Source organism: Symsagittifera roscoffensis, unplaced genomic scaffold (genome assembly GCF_963678635.1).
Source record: "Symsagittifera roscoffensis unplaced genomic scaffold, txSymRosc1.1 SCAFFOLD_25, whole genome shotgun sequence".
NCBI classification, from domain to species: domain Eukaryota; kingdom Metazoa; phylum Xenacoelomorpha; order Acoela; family Convolutidae; genus Symsagittifera; species Symsagittifera roscoffensis.
In genome coordinates, this window is record NW_026971149.1 from 660,224 (window position 1) to 685,357 (window position 25,134).

Consider the following 25,134-nt stretch of genomic DNA (forward strand, 5'->3'; position numbering starts at 1 on the left):
TATATGGCAAGTTTCTACTTTGTCGTATGTCGTCTCTGGTTCGAGGTCTTCTTCCAATTCCGGGTAGTTCTGTTATGGTTCGGAATATTGGCTCTGATCTATTGAGTCGTAGAGACATTTCGATTAAATTACTGTCGTATAACATTTTGTAAATGTTTTTGTCTAATTTCTAATCTATTTTGGTTAATTCTAAGCTATTAAGGTCTTGTTCGAGACTTATGGTCGCACCAGATGAGTTAGGACCGAGTTGGTTAACTCATAGAGTAATTTCGGATAGGGTACACCGTCTGCTCGTCACGCTATCTTATTTTCGGCCGGATAGATTCGTGCAACTTCTTAGTCTAATACCGATCCTAATCTTACTCTTATACTATCTAGTCTCAGGTTGTTTAACTAGTCTCTGCTAGGCTCAATAGATCTAGGGTATACTGGTTTATTGCGGCTGCTGAAGTGCTCGGGAGAGTCCAACTAATTTCTAAGTTAAATTCAAATCTCTCTGGTGCTGAAATTACAAGTAACTTCAGCACTTACAAATAAGTGGGTTGTTAGTTAGATGGATCATGATTGGTTAATATTAAATACTTTACATTGGTAAAATATCTAAATTATCCAATCATAAAATGTAGTTTAGATCAGGTTCCAGAAGACATCACCACAAATGCAGATAAATTTTTGAAAACAACAGATGTCAAAGTATATAACCTTACTACTGATAAAAACGGGTTTCTCGACAGAAAAGGACCGCAACAGTATCTTTCACAACTGTTACGATGGTACCGAAAACTACACGCACGCCAGCTGCTACAATAGAAATAGTATCAGTCAAATTGTCAATGACGATTGACATCGAAAATCTCGTAACTGTGGAACAACTACCAGGACGCCTGCACATCCCATTTTGTTTCAACAACCAGGACTATTTCAGACCGAAAGCAATAGTCGCCAGTTCTTTCAGTTCCAATGATTTCAATGGATCAGCAAAAAAAAATTTCAACCTGACGTTCACAAAGAGAAGCACCTCTTGCTTTGATCCATTTTCCAATTCATAATGAATTATTCGGTACAACTGCTAGCACGGGCGACACACTAAAACACCGTTTCAGCAGAAGTGAAAACCGAAGCCAAAACTCGGAAGACATAGCAACAACGAAAAACAACAAATTTAGCATTATTCGTTGACAACGGCTTCAACAAAATTCAGATTGTTATAGATATTAAGAACTACTCCAACTGAATCGTTTTATAGAAGAAACAAATGAACATCAAGCAAATTGAACAACAGAGCAGTTACGACAAGGACAAATTTCAAAGCCCGCATCTAATCACAGCCAAAATAATCATTTTTGGACCCAACAAAAGAACAACTGAAGGTGGAATCCCTCATGCGCGAAGGAACGAATGCGCGAAAATACAAATCAGCCAATCAGATTTCAGTAATCTAAAAGTTGAAAGAAAGTAGGGACTGAAGTATTGATATTGGCCGAATATAAAAACGGCAGATATATGCAAGTTTTCAAATTGTCACTGAACGCCGCTGAATAAGAACAAATTTTATATTTCAAGGGCTTCGTTATGAAAGACGCAAAATACAGCTTCAATTAATTATTTTTAATTGAATGGCATTTGCTTCTTTTTATAAATTGACTTTCGGCTAATTTTGTTTTTGGTCCTTCGCTCGCGAGTTTTTTTGCGCATTCAGTCTTTCCCGCATGAGAAAAGCCCCCCAACTGAAACCCCACAGAAGACAAACGGCAAACTGTCAACAACAAATCGACAACGTGAACAGGGAGACTAAAACCCTCTATTTACTAAAAGACAAAGGGTCAAGCCAATCAATTGGACGCCCTTTTTTGAAAGATTAGATTGCTTACGGCAATTTCTTCCTTTTTTTAATACAAGTTTTAACATTTTCAGCAACGTTCAGCAGCGAGTCAAAATCTTCCTCGAACTTTTTTCGTTTTAAACTAGTAAGAAAAAAGAACTGTGGTCACGCTCTTGCGAGCTTGCTTAACATTCAGTAGTTTTTTTATGTGTTAAATTGGTGTTCTAAGATGGTTTTGTATGAAAAAGAGTAAGAAAAACAAAACAAGAAACAGAATTTTAAAATGATGTCGATTCTCGGCAATTTTTTCTTTAGATTTCGACAATGCGGAGAGTATGGAAGAGGCAGAAGTTCCACCCGATGCAAATGAGAGCGAAGATAATGTCTCGATTGACTCTGCTGAAGGATCTACACAAGGAATGGGATCAGATACAGGAATCCAGTTCAAGAACCCAGGAGATAATAACTACAGCACCTACCAGGAAATCAATAGTAAGTTGCAGATAAATTAACAATATTACAGCAGTTTACCCTAGTGGAATCCACTGGTGAAAAAGTTATGATATTCCAGTTGATCAGAAAACGGCTTTCCGTAGGTGCCAGCATGCATTCAACAGACGGTACCTAAAAATGAAAATGATTATTTATGTGTAGATATGGAAGAGTTTGAGGAGAATTTCTTAGAAAACAATTCTTTAGTTCGATGCTTTTGTGTAAATGTGAAACCGAACGAACTTTGGCCTTAAATTCTTATTTATTCTCCCTGTGGTAATTGGTACTGTTTTGGTATTTGTAGTATTTTGGTTAATTCCTATCTTTCAATTAGTGGTTGTGTCGGCGGAGTTTTATTTAACCCACATTTTGTACAATATTGTTTGCTTCCCCGCACCGAAGTTTCATGGATAAAAATCGATTATAATGGATTTTTGTGGACTAAAATGTTTTCTATGTAATCGATTATCATGGCAAATTTAAACAACGTAATGGATTTCTAATCCATTTTTATCGATTGTTTTCGAAAATAAAAATCCACTAAAATCCATTATAATCGATTATAATCCATTTTTGTTTTCAATATAATGGATTGTTTTTTGTACATAAAATCCATGAAAATTGATTAAAATTTGTAAATAATGACTCTGTTTTTGCAACTTTTTGCAAAACTCGAGCGAACACGTTCATCCAGGGGCGGCCAACAATATAGAGTAATTTTCTAAAAAGGGTCCAAAAACAGCATTTTTGACCAGTTGCTCACGTCACTCCCACCCCCCCCCCCCCCCAAACGTAGCCCCCACCCCCAACCCACGACGTACCCACCTCACGTCAACCCCCCCCCCCCCTCCCCCACGACGTACCCTTCCCTCACGACGTACCCTTCCCTCACGACGTACATCCCTCTCTAGTTAGGGGACATCTAACTGTAGTACGGGTAAGCCTGGGAGGGTGAGTTGGTGTGGGATCTATAGGTAACTTTTCATAAACTTGATTGAAATTCGGAAAAAATGAACTTTGATAAAACTTTTTAAAAAAAATCGAATAAAATCTATTATGATCGATTATATTGGAGTTTTATTGCTTAAAAAATGTTATCAAAATAATCCATTTTCAAACTATTATAACCGATTTTTTTGTTATTGTATAGAGACTGACAATGAAAATCCAATATAATCGATTATTAATCTTTTTCATCCTTATTTTTCAGAAAAACTTACGTTTCATCTATGCAATTTTTCAAAGGCTTCTACTGTTTTATTTTGCAGATAGGCGTATGAACAAAAAAATTGATTAAAGATTTAGATAGTCTATATTGATATCGGTTGCTGACACAAGTTTTTTCAGTTTTTTTCAGAAATGGCCCACACTTTCCAGTCTACAAAGAAAGTACTTTGTAAAACTTTTACGGGAAAATATATATATTGATATAGCCATAGAACGCCTTATGCTTTAATCACTAGAAGTGCAGTCATTTTTGTTAATGCATTCGTGAACGCACCTTTATGCTTATGCTTTTTTGACTTCAAGTAGTAGTTCTCAACTGTTTTTTTTTTCACGCACGAGGGAACTAATTCACCATCGGAGGGCCGCCAGGTCTGAGAATAGCGAATAAATTTCCCGACTGCGTGAAAGAAACAGTTGCGAAACTGATTTAATCGACGAAAAGAGTATGTGCTGATGTGAATTTTTATATCAAAAGAACAGATGTTTTCTCTCTTTAGAACATGTTTTTAAACTACCAATACAGCTCATATGCGAGCGGGCATGTTAAAATTTTTTTTCACGCAGATAGAACGCACGCTGTAGATTAACTAGTTTTGCTCATCCGACAAAATTCACGTTCTGGTCTGTTCATGAACTCCGTAAGAACGCACGCAAGTTGACTAATTTAACTGCGTCTGCTGAAAATAAGTTGGTTTGCGCTCTTCAACTACGAAAGCAAACGTTGCAAAAAAATATAGGCTTTTCAAGTTTTTAGCTTGACTTCAACTTTTCATTATCTCATCAAAATTAAAAAAAAATAGATTTTTCTTTAAATTAGATAAATTTATTAAAGAAAGTCAAACACACCTCGTTTTTAAATTTCAAACAATTTAAAACTATTATGTCTGTAAATCTTTAATTTCATTTAGTAGTTTTTTTCTTTAACTTTTTTCTCCTTCTGTTGGGTCTATTAGGGTTTAATTTCTATTTTGAGAAAGAATCTTTTCAAGAGTTTTACAACGGTCGGTGACCTCAACGCCAGCAACACATTACTTCTATGAGTAGACAGATATATACAGAAAGAGTTTATTCTGTTTTGTTAGCGTGTTCAACAGTTTCACGATAGTGAAGCCAATGGTTGAAAGTTACTATTTCAGCATAGTGCAATTAAGTCAACCTCAACCATAATTACCAAGTTGTAAAAGTACAAATAGATGGCATCTGTTTCAGCAAACTGTTGATTATCTCATAACTTTTTTTTCTGAGTCTTTCGTGCAAGCCCTAAAATGCGTCATACACCTAAGCCTCTGGCTCTTAAGGGCGATCGACAAAATCATCTTGTAACCTTAAAACTCATCGACTTCATCAAATTACACTGCATTTTCCCCAGCTCTCCTAACTTAATTATCTCATTAGCTTTCATTCTAGTCAAAATTCTTTTCGAAATCAATTGCTGTAAGAGTCGGTTTCTCTCAGTCCTAAATCTACTAGGTACAACTTCCCAAACTAAAGATCCTTTGCCTTTTAGGGGTATTAAAAAGAAGATTTTTTCTTGAGAAAATGCAAAAAACTCATCAAACAAACAGTCGTTTTCCACGTAAAAAAAGTTTCCCTTTTCCTGAATATGCAACTAGTTCTTCAGGAGCAGCATTATTTTAAGTACAAATGCAAAATATTTCTCTTCTACTTCCTTTTCTTATTTTGGTCCTAACAAGTTAGTGTTAGACCACATATCTGGTTACATGTGCTTTGCACTATAAAAGTTTTAGTTAGTATGATATCCGCGAACAAATTTCAGCTGGTCGTTTGATAAAATCATGTATTTCTGTCTAGGCTTGATTCCAAACCTAGCTGTGTGTGTGCCGATTCACATCAGCGACTTATCAAAACTAAGATAACTTCACACATTTAAAGTTTAGCAAAATGTATTAGAACTAAGGAGTTTTTTGAGGTTCTTTTTTTTAGTCAGGTTCGTGTCTAGGTCTTGCAGTGACTAGTTGAAATTCTCTGACAAACAACTAAAACTTATAAAGTTTATAAAAAACAATTTTATAAAACAGCAGATGAAAAGAAAACTTTATCATTTTTGTCTATCTTTCCCTCTCCTCTCTCTCTCTCTCTCTCTCTCTCTCTCTCCCTCTTTCTCTCTCTCTCTCTCCCTCTTTCTCTCTCTCTCTCTCTCTCTCTCTCTCTCTCTGTCTGTCTCTCTCTCTTCCTCTCTCCTCTCTCTCTATATATCTCTCTTCCTCTCCTCTCTCTCTATCTCTCTCTCTCTCTTTCTTTATATTCGGGTACCTGTTTCTCTATCCCTGTATCTGTGTTTTAATGTGCTTTGATCAATTTTGCTTCGGAGACATGACTTCTCTGTGATCATTGCTTTTACTCAATGCCCCATCTCAGCGGCTTGCTTTTCCTTTGCACTGATGTTTTCTTTCTGTCATTTCATAGTAAAAGCTTTTCATCTGCTTTATAAAACAGCAGATGAAAAGAAAACTTTATCATTTTTGTCTATCTTTCCCTCTCCTCTCTCTCTCTCTCTCTCTCTCTCTCTCTCTCCCTCTTTCTCTCTCTCTCTCTCCCTCTTTCTCTCTCTCTCTCTCTCTCTCTCTCTCTCTCTCTGTCTGTCTCTCTCTCTTCCTCTCTCCTCTCTCTCTATATATCTCTCTTCCTCTCCTCTCTCTCTATCTCTCTCTCTCTCTTTCTTTATATTCGGGTACCTGTTTCTCTATCCCTGTATCTGTGTTTTAATGTGCTTTGATCAATTTTGCTTCGGAGACATGACTTCTCTGTGATCATTGCTTTTACTCAATGCCCCATCTCAGCGGCTTGCTTTTCCTTTGCACTGATGTTTTCTTTCTGTCATTTCATAAACTTGTCTGTAACTTCCCGGGTCGAGGTCCCAGACTCATGTCCAGACTTTGGCGACAAAATTTAGGCCTGTCCAGACTTTCCACACTAAAATTAGGCATGTCCAGACTTTTTCGACCAAAACATGGCAATGTCAGATTTTGCGACCCTGATGATCCGTCGCGACTATCGCGACCGGAGCGGAGGTGGCGCGACCAAAACATCGTGACCCAATTTGGTATGCCCGGACTCTCGCGACTGAGAGTTGCCGTTTCCAGGCTTTCGCGACCGATGCGGATACGGCGCGACCCTGCGGCTCAGGAATCGTCGTGACCGGCGCGACTTAGCCATTTCCAGAGTTTCCAGACCCAGATGGAGACGGCGCGACTTTCCAGACCAACATGGAAACGGCGCGACTTTAAAAAAGTTTTTCAGGGCTTTTTCGACCGAGGTGGAGACGGCGCGACTTAAAAAAAATTTCAGGGCTTTTGCGACTCAGGAAACGGCGCGAATCAAAAGGTAACGGCGCGAACGGCTTGGCCAGCGCGAACAAAAATTGGACTTTCAAGACTTTTGCGACCGAGGTGGAGACGGCGCGACTTTCCAGACCGAGGCAGAGACGGCGCGAACAAAAACCATTTCATTGCGACCGTCCAGACCAAGGCCGAGACTGCGCGACTTTCCAGGACAGGCAGAGACGGCGCGACTAAGAAACAATTCTTTGCAACCTTGGTGGATGCGGCGCGATTTTAGCAATCAGAGTGGAAACATTCCAGATCACGGTGCATACGGCGCGACTTTCCAGAACAAAGCGGAGACGGCACGACTTTCCGGACCGAGGCGGAGATGGCGCGACGAAAAACAATTCCTCGTGACCAAGGCGGAGACGACGCGACTTTTCAGACCAAAGCGGAGACGGCGCGACATTTCGGACCAAGGCGGAGACGGCGCGATTTTTCAGACCGATGTGGGGACGGCGCGACTAAAATTTTTTTCCTCCCGACTGATTTAGATACGGTGCGACTTTCCAGACCAAGGTGGTGACGGCGCGACTCTTCTGACCAAGGCGGAGAAGGCGCTACTTTCCAGACAATCGCGGAGACGGCGCGACCAAAAGAGATCATTGCTCGCGACCAAGGTGGAAGCGGCACGACTTTCCAGACCAAGGCGGAGACGGCTCGACTTTTTAGACCAAAGCGGAGACGAAGTTACTTTCCAGACCGAGGTGGAGACGGCGCGACTAAGAAAAAATTGCTAACCACGATCAACGAGACCCACTTTGAAACACAAACTAAACAATCTTTTTCCATCTAACACGAACTCTTTAAGAAGTCACTGCTCAAAAGATCAGAAGAAAACTACATCACCCGTCCTTCACTACAATAAACAATAAAAGCTAAAAACTCTCTGAAACCCAGATGAGTGGAACCAGTTCTAAACTAGTATTTATAATTGGACAAAACTATAACTTTCTATCTTTTAAAAATATTACTAACTAACCAATCATACTCCATCTCTAACACCAACCCTTATTTGTAAGTGCTGAAACTTCTTGTAGTTTCAGCACCAGAGCAATTTGAATAAACCTTAGACAACAGTTGGTCTTCTTCTGCAAAAACTCTAAGAACTAATACACAAAAACCAGTATACACTAGATCTTTTCAGACTAGGAGATATAAAAGTAAAATTAAGATTGGTATTAGACTAAGAAACAAAGAATTTGCATGAATCTATCTGGCCAAAAATAAAATAACGTGACAAACAAACGGTGTACCTTCTCTGAAATTACTCTATGAGTATAACCAAAAGTTCATAACTCATCTCCTGCGACCATAATTCTCAATGAAGAACTTAAGTAACCTAGAATTAGACATTTAAAAGTAGAATAAGACAATTGCAAATGGAATGGAGAATTTAATAGGAATTTCACTACGTCTCAATAAGTGTACGCCAATTTTCTGAACAATACGAGAGTTACCAGGTATTGCAAGAAGACCAAGAACAAGGCGTGCACAACAATTAGGAAGGAACCGACCAATCCACCATTTGCTAGTGAAACAAATACCGGAACAACTTCTTGTATTTAGAATCCCCTGACTTAAAAACAATCTGGAGAAAATTTCTTCAATTCAAATGGTGCTAAATCTAAAATTTAATCAATAAGGACTGATAAAAAGAGCACAAGTCGTTCCCCTCAAACTACTGAGTAAAAACATTTATTTTTAAGAAAAAAAAAATTATTTAGTATAAAAATTTTTCGTTAATTTATTAATTTGCATACATCATATTTTTTTCATCCCAGCTTCATCATCTAAAACATTTTAGCACCAATCCAAAAAACTATTATCATTCAAACCCTAAAAATATATTGTCTAAACTTAAATTTTCATTTTAAACCTAATCGATGTTTATCCTTGTATTCTCTTAATTCCTTTTATTGAATGAACAGATCATCAACGATTTCCTTGGATCTTTAATTTTACTTAAATTAGTTTAATTCCCTTAAATTCTGATCATCAAGATCTCCCTTGAAACAAGTCAGAGCAAAATTGTTCTCCCAACCACATTATTTTCATTGTGTCTAACGACCTGAAGCGTCGATTCACTCTCCAACCTTTATAAACGAACCAGAACTAATAAAAATTGAACCCCTCCTCTTAGATGACCCAGGCTGAAACCCTTAAAAGTTTAATAAGTCATAAAATAGTATCTTACGATGTACTTGTGTTCTAATTATAACTGAACTTTGTGGATTGATTTACTATTCTCCAACCTTTGATCTTAAATCACAACCCCCAGGTAAAACTAAGTAAGTCCAGCATATGTTAAAACCTAAGCACGAGAAAGAACAAAATCATTCTCACGAATTGATATACTTTCCCTCCAAACGTCAACGCCAATAATCTATGCCCGAAATTAAGATAACAGCACAAAAACCGTGAAAACTAACAATTTAAGTAAATAGAAACTCTAATACCCGAGTGATTGCATCCCTCATCCTAAGCCTGATGTCAAGAAATAATCCAGGCAGTAAACAAACAATCATATTACATAACTGTTTAATTAAAAATGAAAGGTAAGATATTGTAATCACACCTCACAAACAAACAATGGAATCTATTAGATCTAAAAGACAACCACGAAAGAGGAGAATCATTGTTTCGAAATCAGATAAAACCACACTGGAAGAACTCCAGGATTTTAAAAAGATTTAAAAAACACAAAAAAACCGCTAGAAACTCAAAAAAAAATTTCTGACACATAAGCTACCTCACCCTCGTCAATTAATGGTTGACGCAGAAATAGAAAAATCATACATTATTAAACCACTTTTACTGTATAGTTAGAATCAGCCAATAAGACATATTGAAAGTTACTCATTAACAGTTATAAGATATAAAAAATGATCGAATACAACAAAAGTTTCGACGACAAAATGATACTCTCTTTAAAAAAAAAACAGAAAGTGATCTCACTAGAGGACAAGTACAATTTTGTCACAATGAATTGTAAATTTATTCAAAAATAGATACAGCCCAGGTAAACAAAAATCTCTCGAAATATGAACAAAATGACCAATTTTTGACCACTGTCTCAAAGGAATTTGTAATATAACATCACAGTATGGTAAACAAAAAAAAAGATTTTTTTTCGCCAATTTAACCACCCTACACATCAAAAATGAACAGATCATATGGATCTAGAATTCTCAAAAGTTTTCACAAAAGATATAAAAGTAAACAACCCCAAAATTCACAAGGAGCAAACTCAATATTCACAAGTGTCTTTTCACTTATTTATAGTTACAAATCTATATTAAAATTAAATAGAAATAAAACAAACAGAAATAGCCTCATAGTTTCAAATATCCCGACACTCATTTGTAAGACATGAAATAATTATTTTCTCAAAATTTTTAGATACAATCCGTGAAAATTTCATGAATAAAGAAATTTCACAATATCTCAGTTACGGTCTAGAAACAATCTTAGCGTGGTTCATAATTGATTAGTGTGTCCATAATATTGATTTCATGGCACAATCAAGAAAAAATCTCCGACCACAAAACTCAGTCGACGAAACTGTATTAGCAGTTGATAGAGTTTATACTTGGTACCCTGAGTATTCTCATCCATCAATTATTAATATAACAACTGATATTTCAAGTGCAGCGATTGCTACTATCCCTGTAAATAGAGAAGATGTTCAAAAACTTTGACTTTAAATTCAGAGAACAGGAAATAATATTTTAAACTCCACATTCATTAACACGCAAAAATTTTTAATTGAACAATAAATCTTACACATCAATCACATTATTACTTGAAGAATAATTTAGCCAAAACCAACAACGATTTACCGCAAATCAACCAAAACAAAAACTGGAATAGTTTTCAACCAGATCCTATTTTTCAACCAGATCTAATTGGACCATACACACGAAATGAACAAACACGACAATCAAGAAAAATATTCCGCCAAGACAAAACTCAGCATCACACAACAATAATATTTACCAATCACAAAATTCAAAAATTACGCAAGGTTATCAACCAACACAAATGCGAAACTAAATACCGTTTTGAGATAACAATTTACAAAAACACAACTTACAAGCTTTTCTCAAATGCCAAATGCCGCAGAGTCACTTCAAATGACTATGAAACCATACCTTATGGGTGGATCTTCTTTATCTTCTAGAAAACCACTGATGGTATTCAAAGGCACAGATCCTGAATACTCAGTAGAAGATTATTGAAATGCAGTTACAGCTAACTTCATTTCAAATATAGGACCTGAACCAGTAAATACGCCACTTCATGAAAATTGGATACAAAGACGCACATCTCTAATCTAAACCACATTTGATGATGCAGCTTAATAACGGTGTGCAGTTTTACCAATAGAAGTTAAATTAGACTGGAAAAGATTCACACAAGATTTTTTGAAATTTTTTGACTTTGAAAGAAATAAACAACATCAAAGAGTATTATGTAACAAAATCCATAGACTACCTAATGAAACAATTAATCAACTTGCAGTAAGAATCGAAAGCATGGTAAGAAAAGCATATTCCCTGAACAAACATGAGCAAAAAAAATGAAAATGACAAAACGCTTAATGATGACTCTCACATCCACACCACGAAAAATAGCAAAAAAGAGAGCATCACATCCATCTTCAATTCGAGAACTTGACAAAGACTTCCAAAAACCAGTAGATAAATTAGAATAAGCTGAAATCACAATGAAATTGAAAGGATTAGAAAACTTAAAATTAAAATAAGTAAATAACATCCATACAAGGATTTCACAAATAAATAACAGAGAAGACGCCGACACTGAACTTGCTGAAAAATTACTCAGTTATTAAATTTATACAAGAAAAATCCCAATTTCAAAGGGAAACCATCATTTAAAAAATGTTTTAATTTTTGACGTAGATACGAACAGAGCATTACTGAATTTAGGCAAAAACAGCAAAACAATTAGAACAAACAACAAAAATATAGAGAACCAAATAAATTTTTTTGTCATTACATGAAAAAAGACCAGAGACCAGAATCTACCAAACAAAATATTTCATAATTATAATAGTTCAGGAAAACCAGTCCCAGATAATTACAATAACTATAAAAACAATCAAATTATCGAAATAACTACCGCGGAAGACCTCCAGATTGAAGAAATTCACAAAAGACTTCACAAACTAGATACAGTAGTTGAAACAGTCTAAACAACCAATATCGAAATAATTATTCCAGATCAAATTCAAACCGAAGTAATTACTCAAACTACAATAGGAATCGTTCCAATTCAAACTCTCGAAAGAGATATTATTCAAACGATTGATCAAGAAACTCTTATATTAGAAACAGCAATTACTCAAATAATAGAAATAGACATTATCCAGACAAAAGATCACGAAACTATTCAAAAAACAGATCAAACTATAACAACAATTACAATAGATCACGAGATAATTCTAAAAGTTGGAATCATAGTTACCCAAACAGACCACGAAACTGTTCTCAATCACCACACAGAGTTAATACACAAAACCAAAAATCCACAGCACAATTATAGAAGCGGTACACCTAAACACCAAACACAAATTAATTAGGTAAAAACAACTGAAAAATTTCAATCAGACCCTCCAGGTTTTGATAAAAACAGAAAATTCAGAATTGCAGCTAAATCACTTAAATTGTGATTCCACAGATGACGAGAGCGAAACAGAATATACGCTTTCCTTAAACATGCTTAACATTGAAAGAGAATACGAAACATCAAATGAATCGAATTATTACAAACATTCATTTAAAGACTAAACAAACAGCCTCCACTTTTTTCCAAAATCTACCCAATATACAACCAGGATATGTATACAATTTCTCAATAAGTTAAGTACATCAATACAATAATGATCAAAACAAACAACGACTGTACATGTCAGAATTTGAACTTAAACCAATTCATATATTTTTAGTAACAATTTCTTCAATCGAGAACACAAAAAAAAGTTCAGATATTGTCTCTCTACAAAACCCCAAACAACAATTCCCCATATGGAATAAAACTACCCCTAGGTCTATAAGGACTTTGGGAAACAAAGCAAAAATTCCTTCCACAAAAGAAAAAGCATGTAGAATAAATAATATATTAAAATTATTAGATATATGTCAATCAACAATCCTCAGCAAAGAACTATCAATTAAAAAAATAACTAGTGAATCAAAACGAAACACAGACTATTCTACAAAAAGGCCCTGTTTTAAACCAACATTCTGATAAGATTAATCAACAAAAACACCAAAAACAAAGGACTAATCGAAAATTAGAAGAAAAAATATACCACAAAAACCAAAAAAAAAAAACTCCGCAATGACAAGCATCATGACTCCGAAATCATGTACGAAAAGATTACAAATTTTTCAGCCCACAATCTAAAATTTTGAAAAAGGCTGAACTTCAAAAACCACTCTCAAATAATTCACATTTTAAACATTTCAAAACATGAAAGTTAATCTTCTTTCCATAATTCATGCTACCACTATTAAATAACTAGTTCAAACTCAGCCAATCAGAAACTATCTCAACATCACCCCATTTTGACATCACTTCGTTATCCGATACATTGCTCACTTCAAACATAAATGAAACTATAACTAAAAGACCTCCAGGTCAAAAATAAGCTACATGCTCATATTTGTCAACTGAAATAAACAAAACTCAAATGTTTTAATCCTCCCTTATCAATCAGTACGAAAATCAACAATATTGTTTCAACATACCCTCCAAAAATTTTCCCCAAAGAAAAATTTTGAATGAGCTTAAAGCAAAAATCAGACTCGATCATTTAGCCCAAAGTACATATAATTTCTGAATACCTCCAATCACCTCATAAATAAAGACAAAACTAGGAAGCTTATTCCTAGACCTCTAAACCTGCCTCAATCAAAAATTGCCTATACCCATTGCCTATAGAACCAATCCAAGTAATCCTCACAAAAATAAATGGGAACTATTTTACAACAACTGACAAGAACAGCAGCGCACATAATCAAATGCCACTAGATGAACAATCACGACATTTGACACAAACCGTTATTGGCCATCAGCAATACGAATTCAAAAAACTATTCTATGGAATCTCCATAGAACCAACAGCTTTTTCAGCATTAATGAGTAAAATTTTCCGACCACTCAATCTCACCAAAAATGTCATAACCTATTTAGGCGATGTTTTCATGCAACCGCAAACAAAACGCGAAACGTTTAAAGTATTAAAAAAGATCAGCAAACACTACTTAACGAAAGCTTAAAAGCAGTCCTGTGATAAATAACGTTTTTTTCTTACCCGTGTTAAGTTCCAAGGACATTTTGTCGAAGGAATTACGATTACTTCTGTAAAGTTTCGCATAGATGCAATCATAAAACTTCAAACACCATCAAACAAAAAAAAAACCAAGAATTTCTTAGAATGCTAAACTGTTTAAGTGAATACGTATGAAAATGCAATTATACTTAAGACCATTTTATAGTGAGCGATAATTCAAATTTTGGCATTGGCGCAGCACTATCACAATCATACAATCACATCATTATGGAACAAATAAAATGAATGTTTTCTCAAAAAAATCAAGACTATTTACACAGGCAGATCTTAGACTCTCTACACTTGTGAGAGAAAGTACAGCTATAACACATACTCTCTCAGAACATGAGTTTTTATTGTTTGGATCAGAACATCCAACAGTTTTAATTACAGATCAAAAACATATATTTTTCTTATTTTCCAAAAATCAAATCCAAACAACCAATTTTATAGATTTCAATTAATTCTAATTAAATTGCCAAACCTCCAAACAATTTGGACTGCAGAAAAAACCTTATCAAGACCTCCAGACTTAGACTCAAAATACACAAAAAATCAAGTTTTTATTCTACATGACCCTCTAGATAGTATACCTCTGTCAAAAACCAAAATTGAGGACATTTTTCTACCAGCCATGGAAAAAATCACCTTAGAGTTCTTTCAAAAATATCAAATTCTAGACCCAGTTAGTATACAACCTAAATGTTGGCACAAGTACAAAACAAAACCTGTAAAAGCAGATATTACAATTTTGAGAAATAGGACACTTCTTAGACACTTCAGAAAACCTAGTAACACAACCATAACTGAGACAACGATATTTTGGAATACCAAACACCCGGAGCAAAATTACCCTCTCTTCCTTTAAGTAGAAATTCATACTTCAATTACTTCAAATACAAAAGGACATGCAGGGTCAGAAAAAACATACTCAAAATTTATACAAATTTTTACTTTCGAAACGCACCAATTTGGACTAAAGTGTTATGTAACGATTGTATAACATTTCAATTAAACAAACCAAACCCCCAGAAGAAACAAATAGCAGAAGAACAAGACTTTAAAGGAAAAAATTTATATTTCAACCCCAGAATCTCATTTGATACAAAAGGACCAAAATCACCATCCTCAGAAGGAAACTCACATATAATGGTTATAGTCTTGGCATTTACATTTTATGTAGCCTTCAACCCTGTACCTCATTCTATTGTTTAATATACATATTCAACACACTATGAACACTGGATTGCAAAATTCGGATTACCAGAAATCCTTTTTAGAGATAATGGTACTGAACTATTAAATAAGGAAATCAAATTATTATGCCATCTTTACAAAATTAAACATAAATCCCGAGCGTCTCATGCACCATGGACCAATGGTTCAGTCGAGGTTATGAATCGTTCACTACAAGAATACCTCAGATGTACAATAAATGGAAATGATACAAAATACACAGAATGGTCAACAGACGTAAACTTATTTCCCCTAGCCTATATTTCACATATAACAAAAAATCTGGCATTATCACGTCTATGAAATAGTTTTTGACCAAAAACCACGGAAACCAACAAAGTATACAGCAAATTCCTCAAAAAATACACAAGGTTATTGTCAACCTACCAAAGTATTAGTTTGTTACCATTTACAACTACATATGCATGATGAAGATCATTTTCTTCAACTACAAACCTTAAAACTAGCCACCCGAACACACACCGAATTGATTTTGAACAGAGAAACAAACAAAAAAAATTTACCAGAAAAGAGCGAAAAAAATCACAAAGAGAAAATGTTCAATCACAAATAAATTCACGATTTTACCCCAGACACCTATTTAAAAAACGGAAAATAAGTCTTCAAACCAAATTTTTTAACAGAAAAAAAAAGAAAAAAAAAACACCAATCCGAAAATAAACGTTTCAAATTATTGACAAAACCCACTGATGTAACATAAAAACTTATTGACTCAAACAAAAAAGAAATCAATCAATATCGGAATAACTTTTACTCAAAAGAACACGTTCTTTACGCTTTAACACAATGACACTACTTTACAGGACTAAAAGTTGTCCATGACAACTCAGATGAACTAAATCAACAAAATCAAGACTTGAATTTTTCAACACCGTTTTTAGATTCAAAAACTAAGTAACAAATAAACTTTGTGGTAAGATAAACAAACAAAAACACCAAAAGCAAAGGACTAATCGAAAGTTAGAAAAAATAGATACCACATGAGAACCAAAAAAATCACCGCAACGACAAACATCACGACTCCGAAATCAACCACAAAAAGATTACAAAACTCTCAACCCACAATCTAAACTATTGAAAAAGGTTGAATTTCAAAAACCCCTCTCACTTATTTAACTTTTTAAACATTTCAGAACATGAAAATTATTCTTCTTTCCGTATTTCATGCTACCACTCTTAACTAACAGCTTCAAATTCAGCCAATCAGAAACTATCTCAACATCACCCCATTCTGACATCACTTCATTAGCCGATACATTGCTCACTTCAAGCATATATGAAACTATAACTAAGAGACCTCCAGGTCAAAAAAAAGCTACATGTTCTTATTTGTCAATTGAAATAAACAAAACTAAATTGTTGTAACCTTCCCCTATCATTCAGTACAAAAATCAACAATATTGTTTCAACATACACTCCAAAATTTCCCCAAACAAAAATTTTGAATGAGCCTAAAGCAAAAATCAGACTCGATCATTTAGCCCAAAGTACATATAATTTCTGAATACCGCCAATCATCATAAAAAAGAAAAACTAGGAAGCTCATTCCTATACCTCCAAACTTGCCTCAACCAAAAATTGCCCATACCCAACTCATTTGTCGAAAATCAATAAACATTCCGACTACACTCAATTTTCTCGGAAAACAAAAAGCACTTTTACGATTCCAATCATTTCTCAAATGCTTCTTTCTCAATCATTTCGACTCCTCAAGATAAAAATTTCAAAACTTTTTTCAATCTTTTCAATTTTTTTTCAAAGTAGTATGTTTTTCATTGTAGACACCCTCGAATTATTTCTCTTTCTATTCAAAAATTTTTGCTGTTTTTTTTATTTTTCGTTTCCTAACCAAATCCTACCTCAAAATCTCAAAAAACTTTGACCACCTCTTCAGGTATGATATTTCAAAATCTACTTTAACGTTTAAACAACTATTCAATAAATTTCGATTTTTCAAATTGCTAATGAACAACCAACACGACAATCCCCACCAACTACGACATCCCATGAACTCCCAACAAAACCAACATCTAGTCAATTAAGTCAACACCAATCATCAGCACATATTTCATTTCAAGAAAATATTTACACATTTGAAAAAAGACACACATTACTATCCGAACCTTTAATACCCGTAGTTCGCCATGGTCCGTTAAGTGACCCGCAATACGAACAGGAACACAATATAAAATTTCTGTCGCAAGACAATTAACCACTCATTTTTGAAATCTCAGTAAAACTGAATAATTTAGTTTTAGCACATCATCATCTACCTCTAGCCCCACCAAACATAACAGCTCAATCTTTTAGAACAACATAACTTCTCTATAAAAATGATAGTTATACAAGAAAGACTCTTGGATACATATATATATGAGCCAAAAAGTGGGGAGCGACATCCTTAACTCATTTCTCCGGATCTTAAGTCTCTTCCTTACGAAATAATTTCAGCACAAAATTCTACACTTGCGTAGATGTGTAATTTTGTTACGTCCCATACAATTTTTGTTTGATGGCAATATCTCTTGTCAAAAACTTAAAAAAAAATTTTTTGCTCTGCTGTCAAGCATCCTACTCTCCACATTTTTTGTTGAATACTTGAGTGCCCATTTTAGAAACTTCCTAATTAATTGGTGGGCTCTGGACTCAAATTTTGACCCAACCTGTTTGTTTTTGTCATTGACAACATTTATCAACTTCTGAGGTTGCTCCTTAAAAGTGACGGTTATTCGCTTTCGCTACAAAAATGAGTCTCCCTGACTTTTTTATACACTTTTCTGCGTAAATTTACGTTTAAGTTACGTTTGACACTATTATCTCTGAGGTCCCTGGTATATCAAAACATTTATTCATTGAAAGTATTTTTGTGTTCTATAAGATTTTCGCACAGTGAATCCCATTCTTCCTTCTTCCGAAAGAGTTGATTCAGTTTTGTGAGCGTGTTCAACAGTTTCACGATAGTTCAGTCAATGGTTGAAAGTTACTATTTCAGCATAGTGCTTTTAAGTCAACCTCAACCATAATTACCAAGTTGTAAAAGTACAAATAGATGGCATCTGTTTCAGCAAACTGTTGATTATCTCATAACTTTTTTTTCTGAGTCTTTCGTGCTAACCCTAAAATGCGTCACACACCTAAGCCTCTGGCTCTTAAGGGTGATTGACAAAATCATCTTGTAATTTTAAAACTCGTCGACTTCATCAAATGACACTGCAATTTCCCTAGCTCTCCTAACTTAATTATCTCATTAGCTTTCATTCTGGTCAAAATTCTTTTCGAAATCAATTCCTGTAAGACTCGGTTTCTCTCACTCCTAAATCTACTAGGTACAAATTCCCAAACCATAGATCCCTTGCCTTTTAGGAGTATTATAAAGAAGATTTTTTCTTAAAAATATGTAAAAAAACTCATCAAACAAACACTCGTTTTCCACCTAAAAAAAGTTTCACTTTTCCTGAATATGCAACTAGTTCTTCAGGAGCAGCAATATTTTAAGTACAAATTCAAAATATTTCTCTTCTACTTCCTTATCTTATTTTGGTCCTAACAAGTTAGTGTTAGACCACATATCTGGTTACATGTGCTTTGCACTATAAAAGTTTTAATTCTATGATATTCGCGAACAAATTTCAGCTGGTCGTTTGATAAAATCAGGTTTTTTTGTCTAGGCTTGATTCCAAACCTAGCTGTTTGCGTGCCGATTCACATCAGCGACTTATCAAAACTAAGATAACTTCACACATTTAAAGTTTAGCAAAATGTTTTAGAACTAAGAAGTTTTTTTGAGGTTCTTTTTTTTTAGTCAAGTTCGTGTCTAGGTCTTGCTGTGACTAGTTCAAATTCTCTGACAAACAACTAAAACTTATAAAGTTTATAAAAAACAATTTTATAAAACAGCAGATGAAAAGAAAACTTCTCTCTCTCTCTCTCTCTCTCTCTCTCTCTGTCTGTTTGTCTGTCTCTCTCTCTTCCTCTCTCCTCTCTCTCTCTATATATATATATATATATATATATATATCTTCCTCTCTCTCTCTCTCTCTCTCTCTCTCTCTCTCTCTCTCTCTCTTTCTTCAACTTCGGGTACCTGTTTCTCTGTCCCTGTTTCTGTGTTTTAATGTGCTTTGATCAATTTTGCTTCTGAGACTTGACTTCTCTGTGATCATTGCTTTTACTCATGTCCAGACTTTAGCGACAAAATTTAGGCATGTCCAGACTTTCCTCACCAAAATTAGGCATGTCCAGACTTTGTCGACCAAAACATGGCATTGTCAGACTTTTGCGACCCTGATGATCCGTCGCGACTATCGCGACCGGATCGGAGGTGGCGCGACCAAAACATCGTGACCCATATTTGGTATGCCCAGACTCTCGCGACCGAGAGTTGCCGTTTCCAGGCTTTCGCGACCGAAAAACTAAGGCGCGACTTTCGCGACCGAGGCGGATACGGCGCGAGCCTGCGGCTCAGGAATTGGCGTGACCGGCGCGACCAAACTTAGCCATTTCCAGAGTTTCCAGACCCAGATGGAGACGGCGCGACTTTCCAGACCAACATGGAAACGGCGCGACTTTAAAAAAATTTTTCAGGGTTTTTTCGACCAAGGTGGAGACGGCGCGACTTAAAAAAAATTTCAGGGCTTTTTCGACCGAGGTGGAGACGGCGCGACTTTAAAAAATTTTTTCAGGGCTTTTTCGACCGAGGTGGAGACGGCGCGACTTTCGCGACCATGGTGGATATGGCGCGACTCAGGAAACGGCGCAAATCAAAAGGCAACGGCGCGACCGGCTTGGCCAGCGCGAACAAAAATTAGACTTTCAAAATTTTTGCGACCGGGGTGGAGACGGCGCGACTTTCCAGACCGAGGCGGAGACGGCGCGAACAAAAACCATTTCATTGCGACCGTCCAGACCAAGGCGGAGACTGCGCGACTTTCCAGGACAGGCAGAGACGGCACGACTAAGAAACAATTCTTTGCAACCTTGGTGGATGCGGCGCAATTTTAGCAATCAGATTGGAAACATTCCAGATCACGGTGCATACGGCGCGACTTTCCGGAACAAAGCGGAGACGGCACGACTTTCCGGACCGAGGCGGAGATGGCGCGACGAAGAAACAATTCTTCGTGACCAAGGCAGAGACGACGCGACTTTTCAGACCAAAGCGGAAACGGCGCGACATTTCGGACCAAGGCGGAGACGGCGCGATTTTTCAGACCAATGTGGGGACGGCGCGACTAAAGTTTTATTCCTCCCGACTGATTTGGATACGGTGCGACTTTCCACACCAAGGTGGTGACGGCGCGACTTTTCTGACCAAGACGGAGAAGGCGCTACTTTCCAGACAATCGCGGAGACGGCGCGACCAAAAGAGATCATTACTAGCGACCAGGGTGGAAGCGGCGCGACTTTCCAGACCAAGGCGGAGACGGCTCGACTTTTTAGACCAAAGCGGAGACGGAGTTACTTTCCAGACCGAGTTGGAGACGGCGCGACTAAGAAAAAAATGCTAACCACGATCAACGAGACCCACTTTGAAACACAAACTAAACAATCTTTTTCCATCTAACACGAACTCTTTAAGAAGTCACTGCTCAAAAGTTCAGAAGAAAACTACATCACCCGTCCTTCACTACAATAAACAATAAAAGCTGAACACTCTCTGAAACCCGGATGAGTGGAACCAGTTCTAAACTAGTATTTATAATTGGACAAAACTATAACTTTCTATCTTTTAAAAATAACACTAACTAACCAATCATACTCCATCTCTAACACCAACCCTTATTTGTAAGTGCTGAAACTACTTGTAGTTTCAGCACCAGAGCAATTTGAATAAACCTTAGACTACAGTTGGTCTCTTTCTGCAAAAACTCTAAGAACTAATACACAAAAACCAGTATACACTAGATCTTTTCAGACTAGGAGCTATAAGAGTAAAATTAAGATTGGTATTAGAATAAGAAAACAAGAACTCGCATGAATCTATATGGCCGAAAAAAATAACGTGACGAACAGACGGTGTACCTTCTCTGAAATTACTCTATGAGTATAACCAAAAGTTCATAACTCATCTCGTGCGACCATAATTCTCAATGAAGAACTTAAGTAACCTAGAATTAGACATTCAAAAGTAGAATAAGACAATTGCAAATGGAATGGAGAATTTAATAGAAATAAGTCTCAATAAGTCTACGCCAATTTTTTGAACAATACGAGAGTTACCAGGTATTGCAAGAAGACCAAGAACAAGGCGTGCACAACAATACGGAAGGAACCGACCAATCCCCCATATGCTAGTGAAACTTAAGTCTCTTCCTTTCGAAATAATTTTAGCACAAAATTCTACACTTGCGTAGATGTGTAATTTTGTTACGTCCCATACAATTTTTGTTTGATGGCAATATCTCTTGTCGAAAATTTAAAAAAAAATTTTTTGCTCTGCTGTCAAGCATCCTACTCTCCACATTTTTTGTTGAATACTTGAGTGCCCATTTTAGAAACTTCCTAATTAATTGGTGGGCTCTGGACTCAAATTTTGACCCAACCTGTTTGTTTTTGTCATTGACAACATTTATCAACTTCTGAGGTTGCTCCTTAAAAGTGACGGTTATTCGCTTTCGCTACAAAAATGAGTCTTCCTGACTTTTTAATACACTTTTCTGCGTAAATTTACGTTTAAGTTACGTTTGACACTATTATCTCTGAGGTCCCTGGTATATCAAAACATTTATTCATTGAAAGTATTTTTGTGTTCTATAAGATTTTCGCACAGTGAATCCCATTCTTCCTTCTTCCGAAAGAGTTGATTCAGTTTTGTGAGCGTGTTCAACAGTTTCACGATAGTTCAGTCAATGGTTGAAAGTTACTATTTCAGCATAGTGCTTTTAAGTCAACCTCAACCATAATTACCAAGTTGTAAAAGTACAAATAGATGGCATCTGTTTCAGCAAACTGTTGATTATCTCATAACTTTTTTTTCTGAGTCTTTCGTGCAAACCCTAAAATGCGTCACACACCTAAGCCTCTGGCTCTTAAGGGTGATTGACAAAATCATCTTGTAATTTTAAAACTCGTCGACTTCATCAAATGGCACTGCAATTTCCCTAGCTCTCCTAACTTAATTATCTCATTAGCTTTCATTCTAGTCAAAATTCTTTTCGAAATCAATTCCTGTAAGACTCGGTTTCTCTCACTCCTAAATCTACTAGGTACAAATTCCCAAACCATAGATCCCTTGCCTTTTAGGAGTATTATAAAGAAGATTTTTTCTTAAAAATATGTAAAAAACTCATCAAACAAACACTCGTTTTCCACGTAAAAAAAAGTTTCCCTTTTCCTGAATATGCAACTAGTTCTTCAGGAGCAGCAATATTGTTGCAATGCAAATGTAGAGTATAGAATGTAGAGTATAGATGCATATAAAACTGAACCAAAATGTAACAACAATAAGCACAGTTGGCCGAGTGGCCTAAGCTAACGCCGATTATACAGGTTAACAGTTGACGTAGGTTCGAGTCCCCCACCTGCCCATGTATTAGTATACTAAAAACGGGGGTTACATCCTATTTTAACTGTTTTTTGGTTCTAATTCGGTTCAGCCTTGATTAAGGTTGACCGCCAAAAAGAGCAATTTGTCTCAAGGACATTACCGACCGGTTCTTGTGGCTAGCTTGCGCCGTTTTGTACAAAAAACGGACAGATGCAAAAAATGTTATATGATGTTCTGATCAATAGAAAAATGCCGAAATTATTTTATTGACCGAGTTATTTGCCGAGAAATATCTCTTACTAATTTACGGATTTGGAACAGTTTTTTTTGGAGATTAGCGAGCATATTTTGGCGCCCCACAAGGGACCCGACGGAATCCGAAGTTATTCCTGAATTTGTACAAGGGACCCGACGGAGTCCGAAGTTATTCCTGAAATTGCACAAGAAACACGACGGAGTCCGAATTTATTCCTGAAATTGCACAAGGGACACGAGCGTTTGTTTTTGTTCCGCCTCTCGTTCTTTTGAAATACGCTGAGAATATCGCAGCGACGAAAAACACGGAGAATCTCGCAGTAAATTCACAGCAGGATTTCCGAGAGCAGCAGACATTTGTTTGCAAGAACATCAGAGGCCGCTGCAGCGTGACCAACTGCAGAGACATCTAAGCACAGATGCACTAGAGTTCGATTCCTTTCCCGACAACTTCATCTTCGTGGTGACCATTCCTTTTCCGTAGTGCACACAACAGAACAATTTCCTGTAACCATACAACCCACAAGACTGATTGATGAGTAGCAGATCATGTGTTGCAGATTACTGAGGTGCAGATAAGATTGAGGCCTACCGAGAAATTCAAGTGTCGATTGAGTTGTCAAGCGCAGACCAGCTACAGACGTTTTGTGGAAGTGATAGAAGCAATCATGGAACAACTTCTCTGCGTCTGGCCGATGGTTTGACAACCCGAAACCGGTGTCGCCAGTCTCCAATTAAAACTGTAAGACTCGACTAGTTTAAGACTCTCATATTGTGCTATAAAATTTTATACGCTGTCATACATCTTGAAAAATTTTTCCGCAAGCTAGCCCCCGGTAATTTTTCTCAATACCCAAAAATTTTGGACAGTTCCGTTGAACTGAAATATCTTAGTCGGTACATAGACAAACTGACTTGACATTTTTTCTCGATACCAAAAATTTTTGGATATATGTGAACGGAATATTAATCAGTGAAATCGGAACATAGACAAGAGGTACTGGACTAGTTTTTTGGGTTGGTTTATGACTCGAACCTGCTGACCAAAATTTTCTGAAAAATTTTGTATAAAAAGTAAAAAAATTGCCAAAAAATCCTCAAAACGTCTCCAGAACTCTGCGAAACTGTGCTGTAAGATGACACCAACCTTATATTAAGTGGTCTGGTAGCGAAATATCAGGCAAATTAAGTTGAGTTTTTTCATCCTCAGGTTTCTTCCGCGTGTGTTGTTGGAACTTAACCAATTTGCCTGATCCCCCACCCACCATTGGTGAAACTGAAAGCCAGTTCGCTTCGAGTAAAACAAAGCCGTTTCAGCCCGTCATATTATTGACTTCGTTGCGTGACAGTAAAGTTAAGTGGTCAGGTACGGTGATATTAAGTGAGTTAAGTTGAATTCTTTCATCCTCAGGTTTACTCCGTGTGTGTTGTTGGAGTTCAACCGACCTACTTAATTTTCCAACCCCATTGGTACTTAAGCGTAACGAAGCCGTCGCATAGGTCCCCTAAGTGTATGGTATTCATTCTAGGAGCTAGTTCTTTGGATCACGCGCTCCGAAAACTTCCCGCTCCGTCCCAGAAGCGCGTCAAAGATACTTGCTTTACGAAGCCAGGTTTAAGTTTGAACTTTAACGCTAGGGACTCTCAGAAAACAATACAGTACTACCTTCATCACTACTTGTCGCACCGTAACGACCTCGTAATTTGGCACGACGCCATAAATAACTCGATAAGTAGGCACCGCAGCAACAATAACCGCAAGCTGAGTAGTGAGCAACTTGTCAATTTGTTATTAAGGTATAGGACAAACATTTGTGCGATCGTATACTGTAGACGCAACGGAACCGAGGATATAGAGGAAAGTTTAGGTTCAACAGGTATTCTCATTCTC

At 36.5% G+C, this 25,134-nt stretch overlaps 1 protein-coding gene across 1 annotated transcript in view; it reads left to right on the forward strand.

The window, feature by feature from the left end:
* Positions 1-1,247: 1,247 nt before the first annotated feature.
* LOC134856177 (uncharacterized) overlaps positions 1,248-25,134 on the forward strand; it is a 130,058-nt gene continuing 106,171 nt past the window's right edge. Inside the window, exons 1-2 of the mRNA XM_063872543.1 lie at positions 1,248-1,370; positions 1,720-2,314. Of these exons, the coding sequence (XP_063728613.1) occupies positions 2,158-2,314 (157 nt within the window). The 5' untranslated portion in view covers positions 1,248-1,370; positions 1,720-2,157. The remainder of the gene's footprint in view (positions 1,371-1,719; positions 2,315-25,134) is intronic.